Raw genomic sequence first — 21900 nt, forward strand, 5'->3', positions numbered from 1 at the left:
GGGACTTAAAAGTCTCTGTGGATCCGCCTCTGAGTTCATGGAATGGAATTAGTGCAGAATACTGTGCATTGTTGCTAGAAATTGCAACATCATTAAGAGACGTGCGACTAATTTAGGAATCAAAGAATGGCGAACCTCGTGCCCTACGAATAAACAACTCTATTCACAAATCCATTGTTTCTATAGGTGCACGATTTGTTTTCACAAAGGCGCATTGATCTAAACGAGCTCATCTGTGAAGCATTATGAATCTGTCTAATGCAGAATGTCTAATTGTTCATGAAATTTCAACTATTAGTTAAATTTAGCCGTTCGAAACAACTGATGCGGTCACTTAGTATGCTTAGAATGCATAGAAGCAATTATTGCATTCTTACTAATCATGCGCATAGACGAAATACCTAGATATTGAGCAAGGTATCTGTAATAAGAAAAATATATAAACTTAGGTACGATCACGATTTGATCTGTCTATTATATCTAATGACCGCCATTAAGCGTCATAGTATACATAGACTATTGTCTACAGCCCTAACTTTTTATTTATATACTGTTCATATACATATAAAGAGAACCATCTGCAAACTTGAAACAATTGAATATTACATTTAAAAGTATGATTCAAAAATCATTTTGTTTAAGTTGTAATTTAAAAATTTCGTTTGACGTGTTTTTCTGTTTTTAAAGAACACAAGCATCAATAGCTGTTAGATTTTCAGGATAGATAAATTTTACGTAATTCTCAACAAAATTAAGATCATTTATTTGATAAGAATATCGTGCATTTTATAAAAAGAGTTAAATGTGTTACTCTTATTTCGTATGACGAAGTTTAGAATAGAAATGCATAGCTTTTAAGGCGTGGCGTGGACCCTACTGAAACTGAATGAAAAGGATGTAAAGAATTCCTGGCAATAGAAAGCCGACTGATTTCATGTCCTGTGAAAGCCGGAAATGCAACTGGGTTATAAAGCTTTTTTTTTTTTTACAAAAAGTACACCTGTATGAAATATATGTAGTTTTAAAACTAAAAAAATTCTGTGTTACGTGATTCCATAGCAATAAACTGTTGGAGAAAGCATCTGTGACATCTTTCCTCGTCTGCCTTCTGTTAGAATAAACTGTCAGTGACAAATTTAGTCTTTTGGTTTGTCCTGTCCAGTTGGGTTGGACCACAAAAGTAAATATAGAAATGACGTTCTGTTTATTTTTAGAAAGTATATAGTGTCTTTCTCAGTAAATATGTTCACAGTATTCTTTATATGTTATAAGCTATAACGTGCGCGAATGTGTGTGTATAAATATACAGTATATAACACGCACACACACGCATCTTTATTATTAACAATGTTACAAATGAAGCTACACAATTAAAATATTATTGAAAGAATTGTGTTTTCAACACTTAATATCTTATAAGCTTTCAACTAGTTCTTGAAGATCTCAGGCAGCTGCGAACTTTCTATTGTATAGATTTATTTACTGCATTGTACGGTTCATTCTCCTAAATGTTTTTATTGAACAGATTGACGATCTGAGAATGCGTTTATTCGATCTTCAAACTTTACAGCTCACGTTTTTTATAACATAGTTACTAGAAAACTTTCGATTTGACTAAATATTTTCTTTTATATTCGTAAACTTAGTTAAATATACTCAAGTTTTTAATGAGTTCAACGAAGTTTCGAATATGAATAATTTGAATATTATCGAGAATATTTCTGTTTATGTAATAATTTTGTTCACAAATATGGCCGTTACTCATGAATGATCATCTTTCAAACTGTGTTGTTTTGTTTTTTATTCTTATTCCTGTGCCGGATTCACAGCGTTTTGAGTCAGTTGAAAGATTTTTCTAACTTATTTTCACAGAATTAATGATGACAGATATTAAAAAGTGAAATTCCTGCAATTATACAATGTTTGCTTTTTGTAATGACTATGATTAGTTCCATATGCTAATTACGGTATGTGCATCCGTTTGATCGACAGTGCATATCATGCCGAATAGTTTGCTATTAAATATTTACGGAATTATATAATGATAAAGGATGTAAAAATCGGTAATAATTTAGAGTATTCGCACGTGACGAAAAGAAACTAATTTGATAAGGTATATCTTGCGAGAAGTTTTTTTTTTCCAATTTATCCCATTAATCAATCAAAGTTGCGCAAACTTCAAAATGTAATTTTAAATTCGAAAAAAAATTAAAATCTTTCCTTTCAATAAAATTAGCACTTTTGAATTTTTAATCGTCGTACAGTACATTTTGGCATCTTTCCAATGTCTCACTAGGGGTTCTCTCTCTCTCTCTCTCTCTCTCCCTTTCTGTCTGCAAGAAATTTAATTTTGAATAAGATTAATAAGAATTAACATTTAAAATAATAATAATAATAATAATTTTGACATTTAACAGTTGGAAGTAGGATTTTATAATCTAAGAGGATTAAGGGCAATTCCAAGAAAGGAATAGAAAATTATCCGTAATTATTAAAACATAAGGCGTTATGCTAAGTAACAGGTTTGATCTAAAATGCATGGATGTGCTATAAAAATTCAGTTAACACCTGCACACATTTGTAAATCGACCGGCTCGTTTGTAAATTTTTTCCGTTGTAATGTGTAGTAAAATAGATTAGAATGAAAAAAAATGAAATTAGGAAAGAAAAAAAAACTGGTTATGTACCTTTTTAGTATAATTAGTGCTTTATCTAGTTGTTGTTATTTATTTATTAAAAGTGTTAAATGCCCAGAAGCCGAGCGATTATTAAATATTTACAGAAAAGAAATATTTTCACAGCTGCAACAAATCCCTTATGCAAGAGTCGAACTTGTTATTGTTTCAAGGGAAATTTGATAGGATAGATGAAGGTGTGGTCCTTCTTGGCTCTTTGCCGATTTCCGAGAAACTTTTTTCTTTTTTTTTTTTTTTTTATAGAAAGGAAGTGGTTATTAAATATATTCGAAAGAATTTTGCTATTTAACAAGCTTTTTCTCCTCCTCGACTTTATTTGATAACATTATCTTTACGCGATTTTTAAGGATTTTCTAACGAAGTTCTTTTGCTAACTGTTAATATATATAATAGAAGAAACGGATTTTTTTTTTTTAAATAGAATAAAATATAGAGTACCGATAGTATCGTTCAAACGAAAGCTATAATTAACCTGAAAGCATTGCGACGGTTATCGATATATCAGAATTCGATATAAAGACAATCGCTTATATGCAAATAAAAAAAAAACGGAACGAGTTTTAACATATCCGTCAATTTTTATAGTATATTTAAGGAAATATACGAGATAAAAATATCAAATTTTGTAGCGTAAAAAGTACGTATCGATCGAATGTATTTTCTTCAGGAGAGATTGATTGATATACGAGTTTTCCTGTGTCATGCGATTATTCTAAATAAGATTAATTTATTGTAATTTATTATTAATGTATAGATATTTAACTATATATGCGTTTTCTTCCGTGTTTTTATAGTTTAAATTTTGTTTTTGTTTTTTCTTTTTTAGGCAACAAGAAAAGTTTCAAAATGTGGATATTTATTCGTTGCTCCTGATTGGGACTTCACTGTTTCCATTAACAGAACAAAAGTAAGTTTTTTTCTTTTACTTTTATGTAGAGTTCGGTAAGATTACATTGACCTGAAAAACTAATTTCCCAGTTTAATTCTGGATGTTTAGTTTTGTTAAGTCTTTTCCTCCGATTTCAAGGGCATTGTCTGTGACAGTCGGACAAATGACGTGTTTGTCCACCAATTTTTTTTTTTAACCACCTCGTTACTCGTTTGAAAAGAAGTTTGGTAATTTATCGAGACTTCTAATTATATGACCCAGAAAACTTTTTCAGTGAAAAATAACACTCGATTGATTGTTATCTATAATTAATTCAGTAGTTAAGACACATTTTTTTTGTTTATTACACTCGCTTTAATTTTCTTCTGTCTTGGCGGTACCGCTGTCTACTTAAATAGGGCTTAGGGGATGTTTTCCACTTATTTTTTAATTACTTAAACGTTTGTCTATAGTATTTAAAAACTAATATCTTAAATACTACCTGTTAATTGATCAGTTTTCTACAGTAGTTTAATAATGTAAATGAAATATAAGTTTCAAAAGTAAGTTTTAGAGATAAATTCTTGGAAACATTATAAAGCGTTGTATATGTTGAAAAGTTAGAACACTTTACAGCACTTAAATAGGCATAAATTTACTTCTAATGTCATACACTGTAATTACATCTTAGAGATTGTATATGAAGGATAAGAAGTAAAGTCACATGGCTCTTTGAAGATACAGCTGATCCTGATTAATTTAAATCACTTGACATCTGTCTTGCTTTGAAAAGTTAAGATAAACAGTATTTAAGTACTTGATCTGCTTTAATTTCAGAAAGGAGGTATTGTGTGGAGAATTTTTAGAATGGAGCAAATAAAGCAAAGTCTGAATAATTAATTATTCAGACTTAGAATTAGAAATTTGTCTTTGGTACCACCTTGAAAAATGTCTTCAATGGTAATATTCATAAGCTCTTATTATATCGAGCGATACATTTTCCTGTTATATAATCCAAAACAAAGATAGACATTCTAAATTTAGTATAAAAGTAACATTTGTTTTTGGAGTTCCATTTGCATTTATTTTTTCACAGTAGTACTTTGTTTTCTGTGGCTTGCTTAATTAAGGCAAATAAAAAATATACCGATAAGAAAATATGCATAAGTATGTACATTAATCATTCATTTTTTTTTGTTTTTAAGTGTAAATTTATACTACCTATTAGTTTGGAGCTTGTTGGATTTCCAAATATGTATTTGAAGTATACTAAGATCCTTCTTTGATAAGAGTAATTTTTATAAACATCCTTTAAACTTACATTTTGTTTATTGTTATAATAAATAATTTATTATTTCTTAACAATTTTTATCTTCTGGCGAGTTCATTTTATACTGATGTTAATATAAAGGGAATATTTGAATATACCAATTGTTTTAATCAATTAATTAGAAGGAGAAACGGTAATTAATATTCCAAAAATATATTGGTTACTTAAATTTCAGAAAAGTAAGCAATTTAACGAGTTTAAGAAAGTGTGAAAGAAAGAGAAAATTAAAGAATAATCACGAAATGAAACTCAAATTGTTTTCTGCATCAGAAAAATGTAACAAGGGTAGAAAATTAAATTATCAACTTGAAGGACATCTAAGGTTACATTTTCTAAATAAATATATTCTTCAGGAAACTTCTTTGAGAATATTTTTACATGTTACATGTAGAAAAGTTAATTTTTTGAAGTTAGTATATTTTAAAAATATTTCGATAAATATGAAAAATGTAAATGCCTATAAAGTAAAGAGATTTTAATCAAAGTTCAAATTTCAATGTCTATCTCAATGCAGAAATAATATGCAAATAATGGAATATTCCTTCTATAATTTAAACTTTTTATGGTTTTTCTCCCCTTGTATGAGTATTTTTCTAAGAAATTTAATTTTGAATAAGATTAATAAGAATTAACATTTAAAATAATAATAATAATAATAATTTTGACATTTAACAGTTGGAAGTAGGATTTTATAATCTAAGAGGATTAAGGGCAATTCCAAGAAAGGAATAGAAAATTATCCGTAATTATTAAAACATAAGGCGTTATGCTAAGTAACAGGTTTGATCTAAAATGCATGGATGTGCTATAAAAATTCAGTTAACACCTGCACACATTTGTAAATCGACCGGCTCGTTTGTAAATTTTTTCCGTTGTAATGTGTAGTAAAATAGATTAGAATGAAAAAAAATGAAATTAGGAAAGAAAAAAAAACTGGTTATGTACCTTTTTAGTATAATTAGTGCTTTATCTAGTTGTTGTTATTTATTTATTAAAAGTGTTAAATGCCCAGAAGCCGAGCGATTATTAAATATTTACAGAAAAGAAATATTTTCACAGCTGCAACAAATCCCTTATGCAAGAGTCGAACTTGTTATTGTTTCAAGGGAAATTTGATAGGATAGATGAAGGTGTGGTCCTTCTTGGCTCTTTGCCGATTTCCGAGAAACTTTTTTCTTTTTTTTTTTTTTTTATAGAAAGGAAGTGGTTATTAAATATATTCGAAAGAATTTTGCTATTTAACAAGCTTTTTCTCCTCCTCGACTTTATTTGATAACATTATCTTTACGCGATTTTTAAGGATTTTCTAACGAAGTTCTTTTGCTAACTGTTAATATATATAATAGAAGAAACGACACACAAACGGATTTTTTTTTTTAAATAGAATAAAATATAGAGTACCGATAGTATCGTTCAAACGAAAGCTATAATTAACCTGAAAGCATTGCGACGGTTATCGATATATCAGAATTCGATATAAAGACAATCGCTTATATGCAAATAAAAAAAAAACGGAACGAGTTTTAACATATCCGTCAATTTTTATAGTATATTTAAGGAAATATACGAGATAAAAATATCAAATTTTGTAGCGTAAAAAGTACGTATCGATCGAATGTATTTTCTTCAGGAGAGATTGATTGATATACGAGTTTTCCTGTGTCATGCGATTATTCTAAATAAGATTAATTTATTGTAATTTATTATTAATGTATAGATATTTAACTATATATGCGTTTTCTTCCGTGTTTTTATAGTTTAAATTTTGTTTTTGTTTTTTCTTTTTTAGGCAACAAGAAAAGTTTCAAAATGTGGATATTTATTCGTTGCTCCTGATTGGGACTTCACTGTTTCCATTAACAGAACAAAAGTAAGTTTTTTTCTTTTACTTTTATGTAGAGTTCGGTAAGATTACATTGACCTGAAAAACTAATTTCCCAGTTTAATTCTGGATGTTTAGTTTTGTTAAGTCTTTTCCTCCGATTTCAAGGGCATTGTCTGTGACAGTCGGACAAATGACGTGTTTGTCCACCAATTTTTTTTTTTAACCACCTCGTTACTCGTTTGAAAAGAAGTTTGGTAATTTATCGAGACTTCTAATTATATGACCCAGAAAACTTTTTCAGTGAAAAATAACACTCGATTGATTGTTATCTATAATTAATTCAGTAGTTAAGACACATTTTTTTTGTTTATTACACTCGCTTTAATTTTCTTCTGTCTTGGCGGTACCGCTGTCTACTTAAATAGGGCTTAGGGGATGTTTTCCACTTATTTTTTAATTACTTAAACGTTTGTCTATAGTATTTAAAAACTAATATCTTAAATACTACCTGTTAATTGATCAGTTTTCTACAGTAGTTTAATAATGTAAATGAAATATAAGTTTCAAAAGTAAGTTTTAGAGNAAGCTCGCTTAAAATTATATATGCTGTGTTGCATAAAAATTGCCCGAGGTTTAAAACCAGCACCATAAAAACATTAAATATTCTACCATATAAAAAAATAAACATTAATATAACTTGTTTAAACTATAAATAAATTGAAGGAAGAAAATATGTAGATTATCTTTAATCTAGTAAAAATTTTCTATAAAAAGAGTTTTATTTATTTTGAATTAGTTTTGTAAGTTGAAGAGTGTAAATATTTTAGCATTGTTTATAGATAGAATGAATTTTTTTCTTTTACTTTTAGATTATTTTTATGCTATCTTTATATTAATGCAGTTGCCTATAACACTAAATATATACTAGGAATGCAAGAACAGTCATAATTCATATACTTCATTATGTTTATTTTTACGTTCTATTTATTTCTGTTTCATAACATAATCTAAGCTGAAGATAGCTAAATGATTAGCCTGAAACATTTTTTATTAAAATACTTTACTAAATGACAAAACTTTTTTAAGAACCTCTATTATTGTGTAAACTTTTTTTGTTAAAAAATAGCTTTAAGACACTTATTTATTTATTTAAGTATAATAAATACTTAAATTATAAAATATGTTTTTAATCTATGAAAAATATATTATTATTATTATTATTATTACTATTAACTACTATAACAGTGTAAGTTGAATATTTAAATAGTATTATTCTTAATATTTAATAATCTGAAGTACAGTACATAGTAATTTTATATTTAGTTTTATACAATTCATGAAACATACATGAGACAATTTATTACAATTACAAAAGTATTTCACTTTATCAAAAATTAATTTTGTATAGGTTATGGTGTTGTAAACTTTATCTTAAGATCTATTTTAAATGTGAAAACCAGATTTTAAATTTTATTATGATTTTTTCATATTATAATTAATTGAATCCTAGCTGAAGATAGAAAAGATTTAATTTTCAACAGCATTCTTTATATATGATATGATGTAAACAATATTAAAAAGAACAATTGTTTTAATTTAAGTAGAAAAATTTAAAATTTCCATTTTCGTAAAATTTTATTGGAATTTTTTTTTACTCTACACCAAATCTTAAATTATTATAATTTTGAATAAGTTTCAAAATTGTAGCAAATTGTATGGAACAATTAGTTTTTGAGTAGTGTGCTACAGCAGATAAGAGGCACTTGTATCATCAGAAAAAAAGCTGCAAAACCAGGAGTTTTCCTATAGGCTAGATGCAAGAACAATGACTTAACTTTTCCTTTTAATATTTTGTGCAAATGTTCAGACTTCAAGAATGTTACAAAATCATGGAAAGTGATCTGATCACTTTTAGGCTAGAATTTAGAAAACATAACATATCAGGCTTTCTAATATTTTTTATGTATTAGTTATAATTGATAATGGATACATTCAGCTTTCTTCAGCATATAAAATTCTAATTTAATTATCTGTCCAATTAAGAAATGAACATATAAGACTATAAATGAAATATGATGATAATGAAAAAACTTCAGTTAGCATCATAGGAAAGATGATATAAATGTTTAAGAATTAGTTTAAAAATATAGTAACTATTGATATCTTACTAAAAGAAGAAAACAATATTGTATTATATTTTTTGTATTTAGAGATTTTGAATATGACATTGAAAAATGTATGAATACCTTCAGTATCATGTCATGTACAGACAGTGCCTCTTTGGTACTTTCAGTTTAATTTGCATCCAGAAAGGGAATGAACTAGATCCTGAAAGTGTTAGTGTTTCTTTTCATAAATAAGTCTGCAGTAGGTGAGAATGAGAGCAATTATTAATTTATTATAGTTAAGATAAGTTGCTAAAAAAAGGCATTGTAAAAGTTAAAAGGATTGACATTTTATTTCTTATAATTTAGTAAATTCTTTTTTACTTTGTTTTACTTTATTAATTTATTAATATATAGAAATATATAAAAACAAATCAAATAATTATTATTTAACATTTATTAATTAACTTATTAAATTTAGTTAGTTAATTAAGTTCACTAAGTATTTGAGGTTTTCAAAATATTCAAGATTTGATTAATATTTGAATATCAAATTTGAGAAAAGTAACATTTCCCCATCTTTAATTTAAATTTTAAAATTTAAAATAAATATTATATATCAGATATGGAATTATTTTATTTATGTAATAGATATCAAAGCATTTCTTAACATTTGATTTCACAATTAACTTGATCAAATACTGTTGCATTTAAGATTATAGTTAGGAATCAAAACAGTCAAATGTGAAAATAAAATATTTATTTAAATGTGAGAGTAAGTTTCTAGAAAAATCAAAAATAACATTTAAACAAAACAAATACATTAACTGTAAAAGTATATTTTTTTTATGATTATTAAGGTTTATATGTGCATTTAGTACTCCTGAATTTTCAACATTTTTGATTCTTGAGATTTGAGAATTCTCTTTATTGCATACTTTTTGTTTTTGATAATTTGAGATGTTTTTCTATTGAGAATAAAAAAATGAAATATGATTGTTTTTGTATTATTTCAATTTATATTTAGGTAAAACAGTTTAGTATTTATTTTCAGTTGAAAGATTTACATTCTGTTGAAATCCAAAGGAATTGTTTTGTTAAATTAAAGTTTTATAATTTAAAGCTATATGTAAATTTGCATATAAATTCTTTTCTGCAAATTATCATTATTGATATACAAGCACGCCCCTTGTGTGTTTAGTTAACATTTTTCTATCTGAACATTTCTTTATTTTTAATATCCAAACTTTAAAGAATGTGCATATATTTTTTGATAAAGCATTTTTTGGCTGATATTTTTATAGGGAAAACTTTGTTTTTAGTTTTCAGGACACAGTTTTGTTTAAAAAGTTATGTTTATGTAGGAAAAGTCTAGAGTTATGTAAGTTTCAAATATAGTTTCAAACATAAGAATCATATCAAGGCATTCAAAAGTGTGCCAAATGTCAAAAAAGTTAATATTTATAATGCAGCATGTAGACTGTGCATGCTGGTGCATATAAAGTAATTATTTGTTAAAAATTATATTAATTAATTGATGCTCAGATAGTGATGTTTTGAGTTAGTGTAATATGATAGCTTGTTACTTATAGATAGGTATATTTTTGCTGAGTGTTGGTTAAATTTTAGGAAATCAACAGAAATTGTAATTCATTATAATTGCTTGTTGTATTTTAAACTAATGAGAAATTGACTTCCAATTAATGTTTATAGACTGAGCATTTGATTTTCAGGAATGAATTACTGATATTAAGTGGGAATGCAAGTATTATTTACTTGCAACTAGCTTGAAACAAACATTTCAAGTATAGGATAATTTAAAAAAAAAGTTTTTTTGTTTTTCTTATTGTGAAATAAAAAAACTTGTATATTTAGAAGTGAAAAATTTGGTATGGATATTTTTCAAGACTTTGATGTGATCCCATATTATTCTATATACAATAAGTACTTGTACTTAAAATTGCTTTTGTATATTTAGCAAGTGTTATTTTGCATAACATGTGTTTAAACAATAATAAATATTATTAATTCCCAAAATTCTTAAGAAATTGCTACAGGAATTACAGAAAGTGAGAATAAAACAAAATTAACATGATTTTTCTCAAATTTTCAAGACAAATTCTTGATAATAACCTCTGATTTAAAAATCACAATATTAAAGTATGTACAGTGAAATTCTGTTAACCTGACATCTGATAAGCTGGCAGGTCAATCTTGTTGTCAGGTTATTGATGTGCTGATTAGGTTGGAAAAGGTTGGAAGTTAAGATTTTTGTGTAAAAGTGCTCAAAACGTGCAGTTCTGTGAAAGGGGCATGAGTTCTTTTAGAGATGAATGCCAAGACATGATTCTGTGCTAGGTGAAACCAGTTAGTTCATGCATAATTTTTCTAAACTTTGCAAGACATTAGTGTACAAGTTTGATATGAGAATCGGAAATATTTATCTCACTTGAAATCAATGAAATTATCATGGAAACAGCTACAGTACACTACTGTTCACGTACTTTGATAATTAGTGTGTCTGTATTTTTGTGTGCTTAAAGTGTATAAAGCACAAAGTAAGAATAGTAGGGGCTTGTTTCAAGCCAAACAAGAGTAGGAATAACCTGAAAAAATTGAAATGGTGTGTTAAACAATCATAAAAGCCAGATTTGTATAGTTTACATGTGAAAATATGTAAAATTGTGTCTAGGGGATTGAAAAAAACTGGAAAAACTTCTACCGTCTGAATAAGGCAGCATATTTGATAATTTGGCGCCATGTCAGTCCCAACAATGTCAGGTTAATGGAATGTCACTATATTATATAATACAAGAAAAAATTATAAGCTTAAATTATATTTTTTTCTAAGCTATTTTTTTCTTTGGGAAATAGTGACTAATAGATAGTTTCACTGTTAATAATAAAATCTTCAATCACTTTTTTACAATATATAGGTTTGGTTATGCAATAACAAAATATTAAGTTGTAATAAAAACAGTCTTTTGTATTAAATAATTTTGAAAACTATTTTGTTTAAAGTTTTTAAACTTATATAATTCTTTGTATAGATATTAGTGAACCGATAACTTCTATATTTAATGAATTATCAAATTAGTTTCATAAAAACACGTATAAAATTGTTTATTACCTGATGTCATCATGTAACTTGTCTTCTGTAATTTAATGGCATTAATCATCTAACTGGTCTGTTTTGTTTTTAAATTAATTAAAAGCATATTTTATTTTTCTATATATGAAGGATATTAAATGGGTCTAAATCTCATTATAGCTTGCTATTTGTAGAAATGAGAACTGTAGAGCCTTATTAACAATTCTTAATATATATCTTAGCAATCAATATAATCTTATTAATCAGTAAAACCAATAACACTATACTAATACCAATAATATAGCCTATAATCAATTTTATAATAATGGATAGCAAGCTGTTCACTATATATATATTATCTACTTTAATATGATGAATATTGTGTTGGAGAAACAAATGGATAATTGCATCTCTAATGCTCATATTATTGTCCATAACATTTTAGTCTATTGATGTATCAATAGACTAAATGCGTTGCAAGAGTAATTTACTAATCTGTTCTGAATATGATACTCTAAAGATGGAATTTTATAATAGATGAACTGAGTTCAGCACTATATTTTTTTTTAACCTGAGACCATATTCTTAGAATAGAATTATAATTATCTTTAAAGCTTAAAGTATACTTTCTTCTGATATATCAAATAATTTTCTACATGGGATTTTTAATAGAAAATGAAGATTAGTTTTATAAGAACAGAATCATGTAATGTATGTAATTAGAAATGTTTTTAATATTTAGAAAATGTAATTTTCTAATTGTATTTAAAATAGTATCATTAAAAGAATTCTAAAATTGAAATGAAATATATTAAACTTTTATTATGCAAAGATATATTAGTCTCATTAATGAGAGATAAGATTAATAACAGTCATAACATACAAATTAAATATGAATATATTGATTTTGTATTACATAATTTATTTCCACGCATGCACCTAAAACAAAAATATGTTACTGGGATTTATTGATTTACAATTCCATGACTTTAGTTAATATATAATTTATAATTGAAGAAACTAAATTTAAGCAATGCAGTTCTTATTTCTAATATGTTAATTATTTCAAATTGTATTATATTTAATTTGAATGCTCTTTCAGCCATCTTAAATCTGGAATGGTATTTGAACTACACACTTAAGTTACACTATCCAGATCACCACTCAAGTTTTTTCCCTTCTAGACATACTGTACATATAATTCAATCATACAGGTCATTCATTTGATACCTGTCTTACAAGAGTTAAAAACAACTTGCAGTTGTTGTTTAAAAATATTTATAGTCTTCAATATAAAAAAGGTAATATTAAGTTTAGTTGAAAAATAGTGTTAGATACAATATGATCGTAATTGGGGAATTGCTATCATCCAAAACTCAAACTTACTAGAAATACTCTTCAGAACAAGGAAAAAATGGTTCCAAAAATCACCTCCAGAAATAATTTAACATTGTAATCAGAGAGAAAGCATTTAAAATTTTCATATAATTAGATGTCTACATGTCATTGTGAGTATACAGAAAGACATGAAACATTTCAAGCTATACTGTAGTTGTAGATACTGAAATTGTGGTAGCTCATACTTTGCCTAAATGTACTTTGCTTATGAAGATTTATTATAAAAACAATATTTAATTAATAAATCAATCAGATTGGTTGCTTATTTTCAATAGCATATGTACTGTACTTTGCATAATCCCTGTACTTCAAGAATTTTAATAATGTAAACAGTTGCAAAGAAGGCCATTGATTCAATGTGTCTTCAGACAAATAATTGCTTGATTTGAGGAAATCATATGATACATGATTGTCAGTTTGTGGAATGAGACCAGGAAGAGTATATAAACTAATTTATCCATAACAGACTGAAGATTAATTCATGCTGTTATGAAGTAGATAACATATAAAGTCCAGTATGATTATGGATAATTCCAGCAAAGCCCAAGCAGTATGAAGACACTTGGATATGCCTTTTCGAACCACAAGTAACATTCTCTGCATAATTTGTTGCATTTTGTGCTTAAATGGAGGTGGAATCCTGGTTGTGGAAGATGTGATGGGACTTTATCTATACCTAAAAAGAATTGTGAATATTTAGCAGTCACATTTTAGCTAAGAAAAATCTTCATGTAACCCAAAAAATGTCTTTATACTTACTGAAACTTATTATATTGAGTAGATTTACAGAAAAATTTCTCATCAATCTAAAGAAAATTATCAAACAAGACTTTAACCTGTTTTTCTCAGCATTTGATGAACAATGTTAATCATTATATAACTTTATCATGATCAAAAATGATCAAAATAGATTGATTTTGATCATTTTTATACATAGTGGAGTATAAAAAATCTCATATCCATTGATCTGTATAGTAACTGTTGCAACAATATGTTACTGAGGACAGAGAAATCACTCATTTCTGATAGGATGGCTACTTTGTGTGTCTTATCTTTGTGACTTTTGGGAGAACACTTCAAAAGCATGACTTTTCAAGGTTATATTTCTATCCTTGAAAAATTACTAACAATATTGCTAGTAAAAAGTTACAGTACAGATGAGTTCTTTCATATTACTGAGCACACTGATTTTTGAATACAGTTTTTAAATATGTAAATTTGCAAGTTTGCTGATAAGAGCCTGATTACTCAGATATTCAACTTAAGAATGAGTGACAATGATGTTAAGTATGCTTGAGTCAAAAGTGAAGTAGATGAATGTGAATCAAGTGAATATATACAAATGGAAACCTTTCTTTTATTCAGAAAATATAAGCAGCTAATAACTAATGTGATTGTCAACAAAAACCTTTTAACTTGATTACTTGCATATAATTTCTTGGCAATATAAAAGTTACATGTGGACATTAAATTTAACATGTAATGTCGATCCTGACAATAATAGTTATGTTAGAAAAGTTTTAATATAAGAGTGCGATATTTATGGTTTAAATAATTTTTGATTCTTAATTGGAAGTTTAGTCATTTTTTATTGATCATCACAAAGTTCTTGACTACAACCTTCTTTGTTTGATGTCAATGGATTTTCTGTTGCTACACCATGTCACAGAGCACACCCTGACTAAATCCTTGTAACCACTGGTTCCCTCATCCCACAAGTATTATACAGTACATACATGGTGATTTTTATACAGTGAATTGAGTACATATAAAAATAAAAATATATATTTTTGTTTTTATATGTACTCAAGTAAAAATAAAAATATATATTTTTATTTTTACTTTTTTTATTATATATATAAATGAAAACTTGATGATGTCGCTGTATCCTTTACCAGCTCACAAAAGAAACTATTGTACTTTTTATTGAAACACAGCAAGATAATTCCTTTATGTAAACTAGCAGACAAGTAGAATTCATTGGTCATTCTTTATTTCTAGATTTAAAGTTCATTTGTTTTATTTTACAATTACAGAGAATGAATGCATCATTACCATTTACTCTCTACTTGTAATGTCAAGTTCTTCTGTTAGTGATTTTTTAGAATGTTTTTTGTAAAGTATCTTTAATATGTTATGAAGAATAAGTCAACTTGACCAACTTTAAAGGTCTCTGCAGACAGCTGTAAATAGAAATACTTTATGATCACTTAGTATATAAATTCTAAAATTTTAAATTCAAGATCCTGTTGCTAGTATTGTAAAACTGTTCTCTAATAAAGTTTTATGTTTAGAATGAGTTAAGGCTGTATCTGATGGCTTCAAAATACACTGTTTTGAAATGAATTTTGTTTCATGTTTGGTTTTTTATTAACTATAAAATCTTTTGTTTATTTCATATATTAAGTATTAATGTTCATTATTATTATTAACTATATTTTAATGAAAACTGTATTTGTTACAAGCATACAAGATGATTGAATCTATTATTTTGCATAACTTAATTTAGAAAGAATTATCCATTATATTCTTCACTTATGGGATTTTATTTTGTATAACTCTGCACAAATAACTATATTTACTTGCAAGGACCACCTTCAACATGTTATGAACAAATTGTAATAAAGTAATTCATATAGCAGTAAGATTTACTTTGTATTAGTGTTTACTATTATATTCATTATTTTGATATATGAACAAAGAGAATAATCTGAAATGGGAAATTCTCTTTGATGAAGAAGAAAAATGTGAGAATTTTGCTATAAGAGAAGTTTGCAGATATATTTGTACCTGAGCATTACTAAGCAACAGATATTTCCTTACAAATTCAAAGAATTTATATAATTAGGCAAATTCTTTTGTACATAAACAGTGAAATTCTGTTGTGCTATAATTTTGATATTAAAGATGGTTAAAATTAGTGTTTTTTTAGTTTTTTGAAATTTGCTATAATTTTTAATGATACTATGTAAACAGTTTTAAAAAATTATTTTCATATTTATCAAAGTTGATAATATTGAAGGAAGATAAATGCTAATTTTAATTATCTATGATGATTCTTTATATCAAAGTTATTGTATACCAATAATACAATTTTACTGTGTAGAAAAACTCTCTTAGAATTATAATTAGGAATTTGTAGAGAAGTACTGTATATGCTGATAAAGTTGATTTTTTTTTAAGCCTGAAAAAAAAAATCTTTCCAAAACTAAGGATTAACTTACATAGTGGATTTAAAATGAATATTGTTTAACAAGTTGAACAGTGTTCATAATAATCATTGTACACCATTTACCATAACCTCAGCAGACTTTTACAAACATTTTTGACTAAAATTTGTGTTTGGTGAAATTATTTGACCTATTTAACATAGAGATTAATGTAATAAGAAAACTTCAGTGTAAATGAACTGTCTTACATGAATATAATGTACTGTCAATATCTGAATGTAAACAAAGGCATACTACATTTATATCATCATATACTGTATGTAGTGGCACTATCATGAATCTTTGCTGTATAAATTAATACTCTATATTATTAGAAGTATTATTTTTGGTTTTAATGTGCTGATTGGTAGACGTGATGCAGGCTGTAATAGTTCTTACTCAAAATATTTACTTAATATTTTTAGTGGTTGCTTAGTGTCCTACTTAGATCAGTTGCCCACATTCCTTTTTTTGTATGAGCCATACATTATACAGAGTAGTTATATCAAACATAAAGGTATTAGTTAGTATTCTGATGATGAAAGTGGTGTGGTTTTATTATATGCTGTACACCTTATCAACATTGGATCTCTTCTATTGCCAGCTTACTGCATGTTGATTGACCTTACAAGGAAGGTATAAGTCTATACTGGTGACTGCATTCATGAATATATTGTAATATATGACATAGTAACTCTCCAATATCACAATGTTTCCAGAAACTAATAATAATTTATATTTCATATTCACAAAACATGTAGCATTTATGACAAAACAGAAGAAACTGGTAATGACAATGAATCATATGACATCACTAGTGACTGCTTTCATTTTAATAGAGCCAATTGGAACATATTTCTTAATGTTGTTTTTTCAGAATTTTCTCACTTTACACGTTTGCAATGTCCAAAGAAGTAACTCAATTTTGTTAGAATTTAAATGCTTCATAAGTGACGTGAAGAAGAAAAGCAATAGAAATAATAAAATATAAAAGAAAACTGTGTCCAAAATTGATATGGAAGTTTTATTAATAGAAATATCAAAGTTTGAAAGAATTTGAGAAAATAATAGCTTTTTGGTTTAAAGAAGAGATAACTTTGAATTGTGCAAAAAAATCTCATTCTTTATAACAGTCCATTGTGAGGAATTCTATCAATTTTTTCCAGCATTCAATGACATCTTAGAAGTTGAGTAAGAAATATTTTAAAACACAATCAAGAATAACTATCAATTATATTAGTTACTGATGGAGCCAAGTATTTGGACACTATCTTTCCTAGTACATTGACTTATGAGAACTATTAGATATCATGGTATTTATGAGACTTTTTTCAATGTTTTAAGTAATGATGTGCTTTGTGAATGAGAGACTTTTTGTTTGTGGCAATTTACAAGGAAATTTGATGTAACTTAAAATATGAGATATTTGTGAATCTGGTTCCAGAATTTTAAGGTGACACTCTTGAGGACAACTTATATACCAGTATGTATGTACCAGTACTCATTTTTGAAGATTACAGATATACTTTAAATTTCTATGACAATGGAATGCTCATTGTTTAGTTTTCCAACACCAAAATATAGTATTCTATTTCAGATTCTTATGTTTGTTTTAAATATCAAGTGCTAATATTAAACCAGATAATAAATTTTATTGATATATTGGAATTATATTTTATGGTAATTTGTTCTTAACAAGTTGAGGAGCAATTCATGTCAATCTAAAATAGAATTTTATGGAGTGAGCAGATTATTCTCTGAAGATCTGATCTTATCTAAAATATCTGTTTTTGATATTTTGGAAATAATTAAATCATTCAAATAATAGTAAATCCTTTACGATAAGGTATTAGTTTCTTTGTATAGGAGTTTGAAAACTTGAAAACTTCATATAATGATAAGACAAAAGTTTTCAAACTCCTATACAAAGAAACTAATATCTTATCATTAAGGATTTACTATTATTTGAATGATTTAATTATTTCCAAAATATCAAAAACAAACAGATCTTCTAGATAAGATCAGATCTTAAGAGAATGATCTGCTCACTCCATAAAATTCTATTTAGATTGACATGCAATTGATTTAGATACAATGATTATACCATAATTTTCTGTGCAATTTACATAATTCACATCAGTGTATGTCTCACAGAAAAATTTCTAAAACAAAAATTAAACTATCACACAGCTTGCATTGCTATACATCCCATGCCTACAAGATTGCCATTGAAAACATGTCACTTGTATGTGGTTTAGAAGATATCATTTCAGCTGTTTTTCTCCTCCCTCTTTTTCTTATATTTCCACTAGTACTTCATTGTAGATGTATTCATACTTTTCTACACTGGAAAAAGTTTTTACAGTATTTTATAGTAAAAATAATGAAATAATAATTTTTTTTTGTTATTGGACTTAATTTTTCAACACTATGAAGATTATCTCTTAAATGTTTTTTAAAGTGATATTTTAGGATTCACTAACATATAAATGGCAGGTCTTTTTATAAATTATATTACAGAAGAAGAAAACTTATTTTTTTTCTGGATCATAGTTTAATTTTAAATTCATTAATTGTATTTATAATTTAGATACTTATTCAAACAAATTTGCCAGATTCTAATCAGATATCTATACAATGTCGCTAATAAACTATTAATGATTTAAGTAATTTGGCTATAGGTAGGCAGTTAAGTTGCCATCTCATGTTAAATTCAGTAATTAGAAATAAATAAAATTTAATATAAAATATTCTGGAAGAAAAGATCAGCATGGAGTGGGATCTAACCCATAACTCCTGCCAACTATGCAGATTCATTGCCTGTTACACTACCTAGACCTCTGATTTTTGCTTCCAGATTTTTTATTTTGAATAATTAAATTAAGTATTAGTTGTTTATATGTTGTTTGATATTTACATAATCTTTTTTCAGATTTATAATTGAATTATGATATGGATAATTTATTTAATTATTATGAAAGTCTATGAATCCAGATATAATTTTTGTGAATATTAGTAAAATAATAATAATTTTGAATTTATGAATCAATGTTCATACATAGCATAGAAGTGTATCCAAAAAATTATTAATTAAAATTTTTTAATTATGTAGCGATGGCAGAGGAGGTGGTTTGTTTTATATGATGATGGTGAACTTACATATTCAGTGGATGAACATGTAAGTATTATAATTTTTTTGTTAAGTAAATATTTTATCTTAAACATCTCAGTCAAATAAACATCTAGATTAAAATTTAAGAATTTAATTGAAGCAATTTATTTATAATATAACAATTACTTATTTGATATCATATTATAAAAAGATTAATAAATACATATATTAATTTAGTTGTAATTCAGTTAATTTGCAAAATAGAAAATTATTTACAAATGAATATAAATATTTTATTTGTATATTTACAAAAAAATCATAAATCTGAAAATGAATGGTGGAAAAAGAGTGCATAGTAAAAATAATATTTTTAATGAAATAATTATTTCATTGTAAAGCAGTATGATAGCATTATTATTATGTAGAATAGAATTAAAAATTCTTACATAAATTTAATTCTCAACATAATAAATTGTAATACTTATTTAGAAACATTATGTTCTTGTTTTGAAGAAATAAATTAATTTATGTATTATATATGAATACAGTAATGATATTTTAAAGAAAATTATAATATCACTACTCTATATTAAACTTATAAAACAAATTTATAATTTTTGAGAAATAAGACATTGGCTAAAACAGTTTAAATCATTATTTTAAGATTTTAATGAATTCAAAATATCCAAATTTGACTTAAAAATATACTAGTTTAATTTTAATGATTTAAAGTAATGTATTAAACTTCTGTCAAAAAACTACATGCATGATCATTTTGTTGTAATGTTCTAACTCTATTGATCTGTCACATGCTATTTTTTAATGTAGAGTTGGTATCTTTATAATCAATCTGGTAAATTAATGTATTCAGAGCCATGCCAAACACTGAGTGTCCTCATGCTTTTTTAAATGAGACAAAAATTGATGACAAAAATGAAAATTGACATCACAAATAAAAATGTAATATATATACAGTATTTTTATTAAAAAAATATTTATTAATATAAAATAAATCTTATTTTAGAAAGCTTGAAACCATTTTCATAATTTCCAACATCTCTATTTAAGGAAGACAAATTTTTAATCTTATTGAGAAATGTTGTTTATTATTCTATAGCCATTTTCCATTTTGACACACCATAGTCATATTCACACTTTTTAAGTAAACTATGAATTTACATACACAGAATAAAGGAAAATAATAATAATAATTAACAAATTTATTTAATTTAACAAACTTAAGTTTACATGCCATATTTTTTCAAATTGATTTATTAGTACTTCAATGTCTTTTTCAGTAACTTTGATTGTATTGAAAGAATAGTAAGATTATGGTTCAGGAAGGACTGAATTCCAAACTAGGTCTTAAATAATTTTTATTTTTAATATTGAAAATGATTGTTCTGTTATAGCGAAAGAAACTTGCATACTTTCAGGTTCCTTGCTGTAGCTCCCACATATGTAAGCTTAACATACATATGTCGGAGTATATTAAAAATCATACAATTTTATATATTCAGAAATGATAAACAAAAAAAAAATTGTTTCACCTTTCTGGGAGTATACTCTATCTCTTTAGAAGATCATTTTCAATAGAAATGCATAGTTAACAGAATGCATAATGCTGGACTTGTTTTCAGAAATGAATGATTCAAATTGTTACTAATATAGGTATGCCTTGCTTAATGAAGTAGATACAACAAATTAAAATCCTAGAATACAAGAAATATCATTATTGGAAGTAGAAATAATATAAAGTATAGTATGGATAGGTTTCTCCTCTTAAAGTGTTTCGAGAAATAGGTATAAATTTATTTAAAATGAAATCATACATATTATATTATCATCTATTTTTAATATTTATAAAAACTTTCCAAGACAATTAAAACATTAAACATCTCAAATTTACTATTAATTAATACAGAAAATTTTAAATGAGTACTAGTATTGTTCTTTAAAAATGCATTTAAGGGTGACTGTCTCACTTTTTTCTTATGATTTAACCTGTTATAGTGAGATACATAGTATCTCAATATAACAGGTTAAAGCATTTAAAGCTGATCTCTTTACATTGCAACTTCATTCAAAACCAGGATTGTTTTCAAATAACATTTCTAAGGCACGAGTCACTTCATTTTAACAATTGGGTAAAGTCTCTGCTGCTAATATCATCTCTGGAAACTTCTCTCCCTTTTTTTTTAATCTGTTTGTAATACTATGCTAACTGTTGTTTATTTGTCAATGTTTCACCATGATTCCTCAAAAT

The 21900-nt window shown here is 26.2% G+C and overlaps 1 protein-coding gene across 3 annotated transcripts in view; it reads left to right on the forward strand.

The window, feature by feature from the left end:
• The window catches only part of LOC111628988 (protein outspread-like), a 68695-nt gene that overhangs the window by 7443 nt on the left and 39352 nt on the right, over positions 1-21900 (forward strand). The window contains exons 2-3 of one of the 3 annotated variants that reach the window (XM_023372848.1): positions 3523-3603; positions 19635-19700. In XM_023372848.1, the coding sequence (XP_023228616.1) occupies positions 3523-3603; positions 19635-19700 (147 nt within the window). Of the gene's footprint in view, positions 1-3522; positions 3604-6688; positions 6765-19634; positions 19701-21900 lie in introns of those variants that run through there. The other 2 variants (XM_023372850.1, XM_023372849.1) reach the window with 2 other exon arrangements.

This window comes from Centruroides sculpturatus, unplaced genomic scaffold (genome assembly GCF_000671375.1).
Source record: "Centruroides sculpturatus isolate CEXI.00-Female unplaced genomic scaffold, Cexi_2.0 scaffold246, whole genome shotgun sequence".
Classification (NCBI taxonomy): domain Eukaryota; kingdom Metazoa; phylum Arthropoda; class Arachnida; order Scorpiones; family Buthidae; genus Centruroides; species Centruroides sculpturatus.